At 44.0% G+C, this 6,327-nt stretch overlaps 1 protein-coding gene across 1 annotated transcript; it reads left to right on the plus strand.

Annotated features, from left to right (window-relative positions):
* Nucleotides 1–508: 508 nt before the first annotated feature.
* LOC128735232 (zinc finger protein 271-like) lies at nt 509–5,755 on the plus strand. Its single transcript, XM_053829727.1, has 7 exons — nt 509–623; nt 684–1,681; nt 1,737–2,998; nt 3,059–3,241; nt 4,883–5,039; nt 5,375–5,559; nt 5,611–5,755. Exons 1-7 carry the CDS (start codon nt 509–511, stop codon nt 5,753–5,755), a joined length of 3,045 nt encoding a protein of 1,014 aa, XP_053685702.1.
* Nucleotides 5,756–6,327: the final 572 nt, after the last annotated feature.

The following is a 6,327-nucleotide window of genomic DNA, read 5'->3' on the forward strand; positions in this document are numbered from 1 at the left end:
AACTATACTCTGGTAGTCATAATGGGAAGCTTTATCGTTCCTTCTAAAAAAATCATCTTTTTATCACAAATTTTAGGACCCAATTCACGACGAGCAACTCGACTCAGTCGCGCGGCAAACATGTTGGATAAACCTAAATTTACCAAAGCGCTCAACCAACATATTTCTACATGTATGGGAGCCTAAAGTTACATCCCTCTATGGTCTATGCAAACCATGAAATCTAACGCTTGCAGTTGTTGCAATGAAAACGTTTCGTTCAATCACGCGTTCAATAATCTATTGAACAAACGAAACAGACCGAAGAAAATTATCAACAGGGCTTATTATTTAAGCACTTGGCCCAACTTTGCTGCAGCGGCTGCAGCTGGCAGATCTCGGCAAAGCAAAAAAGGAATAAAAAGGTAAATTCAATGTTTATGCATTTCATCGTTTGTATTTATCAAAACAAAATAAGAATTTTAAAATATTTTATTGTGAAACTATATAGTTTTCATAGATTTTTATCATGAGTGACCCTCAGGATTATGTTGTGTACGGCTACACAATCGGTAATCAAGTTTTCCAATTCAAACGTGATCTAGCAGAGCGGGATGCTCCTAAAATTGTTCAAGTAATACCAGGTAAGTTTAAAACAAGCCTCCCTCTCGCCAATACTTTACAACGCCTGTTCTCGATTTCAGCCAGGACAACTGTCCAATCGGGACCTTCAACAATTCGCATTCTTGAGAATTTTCAACTCCGCCAGCCGACTGAACAGAGTCAGTCAATAGTCACTGAACAAACTGAGAATCTCATTCCGATAGTCGTTGAAAATTTATTGCCATCCGTGACGGATGATTCCGACAAACTCGGCAACTTGGTTGTTAAAGAAGTCGACAAAAATGTATTTGTTACGTCGGAGACTGTTGTCTCAGTTGAGCCAAACAAAATTGTGGATAGCGGAGATACGGAAAGTAAATTGAAACCAAAGAAAGAATCGGGGAAGACACGTAAAGTGGTCAAGTCAAAGCCACCGGACACATTCGTCGAATCAGCTAAGCAGAGCTTTTTCAAGATTCCAACTAAAGTGAAAAAAGACTTCATCTACGAGTGTGACGTCTGTGATAGTCGCTTTCTAGCAGCTGGGTCTCTTCGACTGCACAAAACCGGTCATAACTATGGAACGCCCGAGCCGAAGAAAGCCTATCCGTGTCGCTTTTGTGGGCGACAATTCTCGCATCTTCAGACGCTTGGTGATCACGAAAAGGTGCACATAGACGATCGGTACAATTGCGGCGCGTGTGGAGCACGGTACAGTTCGAAGAGTGGCCTTCGAAATCATCTTAGCAAAAATGAGGCATGTAATGCCAGCTATCAACGGCAGAAGCGTGCTCGCAAGCAGGAAGAGGAAGAACAGAAGGAGCATGGTTGTGAGATTTGTGGGAAAAAGTATCGCCACCGGAAGTCACTGCTGGAGCACCGTAGTTTGCACTTTAGAAATAAGCAGTATCGGTGTGATCGGTGTGGGGTGATGTTCGAAACAACCGGAGGTTGGAGGAAGCATCGTGCTAACCAGCGGTGTGAGTTTAGTAAGAGTAAATATAAGGATCCCGGTGGGGGCGACGGGGTGTTTATACCGGAGGAACGGAAGGAGTTTGCTAAGCAGATCAGAAGTAGCGAAGGCAAATTGAAAATTAAGGTGAGTTTAAAACAAATTTTAATTATTTTGGAAATAATCTTGTTATTTTTATCAGTTGGCAAATAAGCGTAAGGCTAAAAGGAAACGGAAACTTAGCGTCAGTAGTAGAGAAAGTTCCAACGAAAGTGATAAGGATACTAGTCATGGAAATGGTGACAACGATAGTGAGAAAGATGAATTTTCGGATTGCCAGATTGAAATGGTGACTGTTCCAGAAATCAATTTAGATTGTGCTCAGAGTTCAGAGCCCAACACTGATCATTTTAGCGAAAACGTGTTACCTTTGAGTGATGAAATCAAAGAAGAAAGTTCAAGTGATGACGATAATGATAACTTGCCATTAGTGGCCTTACTGGAAAACCGGGAAGTGGTTGTTGTGAAGGAAAAAACTTCTGTTGAAAACGAGGACGTATTAGATAAAGACAGTGATAAACTAACACTTGTAAGTCATGACAAAAATAGTTTAAACAAGAGTACCAAAGAGGACATTGAAACTGAGTCAACCAATTCTAAGGGAGAAAATATGAAAGACCCTGATCAATCAGAAATCCCACTTGAAGCATCAGTTGATGAAATAAGTCCGAAAAAGTCAACCTCAACAGCGAACGGTCGCAAAACTAAGATCCACCAGTGCTTGACCTGTGGCAAAACATTCGCCCGCAGCTTCATTCTGAAGAACCACCTTCGCAAGCACACGGGCGAACGCCCGTTCCTCTGTGATAGTTGTCCCAAATCTTTCGCCGATAGTGCTTCACTGAAAATGCACTCCGTGGTGCACACCGGCGAAAAACCTTTTCCCTGTCCGGAATGCCCGGCACGGTTTGCCCGTAAAAGTGGCCTGCGGAATCACGTAACCATGCACTACAAGCTGCCTTGCGATGACTGTGATGAAAAGTTCCCTTCGCGGAAAACCCTTATGCGGCACAAGGTCAAGCATCAGGGCATCCGGCCGTTCCTGTGTGAAATATGTTCGAAAGATTTCCGCACCAAAGCGGACATGAAGGCACACATGCGAATCCATTCGAACGAAAAACGGTATGCATGTCAGGTGTGTTCGGCGCGATTCAATTGTCCGTCGACGCTGCGAAGGCATCGGAACGTTCATGCACCACCCGAAACGCGTCCGGTCTGTGAAAGCTGTGGGAAGTCTTTTTCCTCTCGGCAGGCATTGCACAAACACGAAAACATCCATCGAAATCTGAAACCGTTCCAGTGTGATATCTGTTCCAAGTGCTTCCGTGTGAAGGACCACCTGAAGATCCATCAGCGGTCCCATTCCGGTGATCGGCCTTTCTCGTGTGATTTGTGTTCGAAAAGGTAGCAAATAATCTAGGGTAGTTCAAACAGCAGTTTAACTCGGATTCTTTTCATTCGTAGATTTGCAACGAATGGCGACCTACGGGTTCACTACCGACGTCACACCGGTGAGAAGCCCTATACTTGTGATGATTGTGGGCTGGGATTTGTAGTCACCGCCGGTCTCTACAGGCATCAGCAGCAAACAGGGCACCAAAGTAACAAACCGACGGCCATCATTGTGCCAGAGTACACCAGAGCTACGTGAGATTGGTTTGTGTTTTGAGAAAGTAAGGTAAGACATCCAACAGCAAATTCTCGGGATGAATTATTTGAGTTCTAAATCATACCGATGGCCATCTATACCAGGTACCTTTTCGAACAACTGATTGGACAAAGTCTAGATTTACCAGTTTGGATTTCACAACAATTGAAGTACAGAAGATCGATTTTTTATCGTGAGGTTGCTTGATACTCCAGGAAAGATGACGTAACGGTAAGAGAACACAGGTCGTATCACTGGGCTTGCGACAGGTTTTCGGTACAGTGAACCTGCAAATAATGCCAGAAATGGTTGAGAGGCTGGGGGAAACGTTGTACTTAATTAACTGGATATTGTCAGCATGTCTCATAGAAAGAACGTCCCAGCAGTGGTTTGGACAGAAGACAGGGCAACATAACAAAGTGTGAGGAATAAAACAAGGATGCCCACTGCCCCCCAAACTGTTAATATAAGTACATACTAGACCATGCGCTTCAACGAAAAAAGACAACAGCTGCCAGATCGACTAAAGCACTTAATCTCATCGGGCCTAGTCTAAGTGAATTCCGACATTTGTTAAACGTAAACAAAACTAAAGTCTTGAGCAGAGATCTAGCTCACACCCAGGATTGGGATCTGTCATACATGATAAGATTTGGCGAGCATGAGCTGAAAGTCGTCACTAAACTAAGGTACCGTGGAACATACCTATAACCAGCTCTGGTTATTAACAGAGATGATACAGTATCTGATAGAGTCCAGAAACAAAACGTGCATACAACATTCCCCGACCTCTCGAACCGTCCATGTTACGATTTGTGTACATGTGGGAAAAGGACATGAAATGCACCAGCTAACTTGCATATTTTTCACAGTGTTTCAGACTTAATTACATGTATCTCATATATTTGTTATAATTATATTACCACTACACATCATCATTCAGATAAGTAATCATATTATTCACGATCTTGTTACATTTCAATTTTGACATAGGACTTACGTCTTACCAAATTTAGATTCAGGTGAGCGTTACGGTTACGACATAATGAGAGACCAAGTGACCAAGTTCCTACGTTCCAGCAGACCGGATATTAATTTTGTCGCTTGACCTTGGACTAATATGATGTCCTGAAAGTAAACCAGTTTAGAAAAGTACGTAACGATACTCCTACTTTGAACGATTGCACGGATATGCTGATGTAATATGTTCAAAACTGATGGCTTGTAAGAAGAAAATGGTGATGAAAGTAAATAGCTCAGTCAATTGATGATAGAACTTACACAAGGGCGAATGTCGCAAGCGTAAACAAACCGAGTGAGAGTTGATTTTCCTATGCTGGCCCGCAGCAAAAAATAACTCACTCGTTTTGTTTACATTTGCAACATTCGCTCTTTTGTTAATTCTATCTAGAAGTGTGAACGGATTGGGCTGGATAACATGTCAGTCGATTCCCATAACGTGTGCTTATTCTGTGGTTTTCACAAAAGGGTGGGTCTTTACAGCTAACTGCTGTAAGCTCTACAATCGAGACACTTGCAGCTAAAGTAGCAAACAACTTCCCAACGGCTCGACCATCTGCGCTACCTCCTGCACCCTGGCAGAATCGAGTAAATACTCCTATCAATACTCCTAAACGCAGACGTATGGAAGACGTAAACCCGACGGACATTACGAGTAATCGTGGAACAAGAGCAACCACCGGAACGATCCAGACGATTTCCATGAATGACAATGTTTTATTGATTTACCTCTTCGCTTTCCACCCAAACACTTCGGAAGATGACGTTAGAGCTCTGGTGCGTGAATGCTTAAGACTGAGCGCTGATACAAATCCGAGGGTTGTGAAGCTCGTTCCAAAGGGAAAAGATTCATCATCACTACGTTTCGTGTCATTTAAAATTGGAGTTGCTTCGGATCTTAAAGATATTGCACTCTCAAGCGACACCTGGCCCGAAAATGTTTACTTTCGGGAATTCGAGGACTACCGTGCAAAAAACGTGGCGCATATTATCGGGATAAATTTGAGCGCAAACACAGCAAATCGGACCACAGCATAACCCCTCCAAGACGCACCTTCGTCGACCAGGACAGCACAGTTAATGCAACTACACCGTTATCCACTTCACTCCAGCCAAATCATCGCTTTTTGAATCCAGAAAGTATGGTCGAATGCATACCGGGACGCACCACAGTTGGCACTATGGAAACCCTGGAACCCCCCACCACAGTCGCACAGATGCAGCCAGCGATCACCAGTCGTTCCGGCCCTGTGTGTGGGAGTGGCGAAAGGGTTTTCCAAACCGCCATGAATGGCAAGTATGTTCATTATCCAAATTATCAAAGCGTTGATCCTTTCTACGCTTTTAGCCCTTCGTCCAGCAAACTAGAAGATCCAAATTCCGGCCCATCAGGACCTGATCAAGCAGCCTCTCATCCGTGTCATAAAGCTGATTACACAGTAAACGCAACTCCATCGCCATCCATCCGACTCCAGCCAAGCTGCAGTTTATAGCCGAGACCAGAACGCACGATATATGACATTATGGAAGCCCCTTCCTCCCCCGCTTCAGCCGGTCAAAATCATCAGCAAATTCCTACGCATCTCGCGTCTGTGATGATATTCTTCAAACTTGTTCGAGCCACCCCTGTCGTTCCGATCCTGAAGTCGAGGACAGGGAAGTGAGCTTCCAGCATCCCTTCTTAGGCAAGTATCGTGATATGCGTTCATCGAGCAAGTCTGGGTGCAACTCAAGCTAGAGGGCTATTCGCTTTATCTGTGTGTGTTCTATCGGCCACCTGACCGAACGCGTGACCTCGAGCTTGTTAAAGCTCATACTGAGTCGGTGCGTGATATCTGTATGCAAGCATTGCCTATTGACGAACTGGAGGTCCTCGGCGACTTCAACTTTCCTAGCTTGTAGTGACAGACCTCTGCAAATGGAATCTTGTATGAAGATTCATTACAATCTAACTTCCATGATGGTATGCATACTCTGCTGGACAACTACAACCTCTACCTTCTGCGACAAATCAACTCTGTGACTAATGAGAATGGTCGAATGCTCGATCTGTGTTTCGTCAGCA

Source organism: Sabethes cyaneus, chromosome 2, assembly GCF_943734655.1.
Source record: "Sabethes cyaneus chromosome 2, idSabCyanKW18_F2, whole genome shotgun sequence".
NCBI classification, from domain to species: Eukaryota; Metazoa; Arthropoda; class Insecta; order Diptera; family Culicidae; genus Sabethes; species Sabethes cyaneus.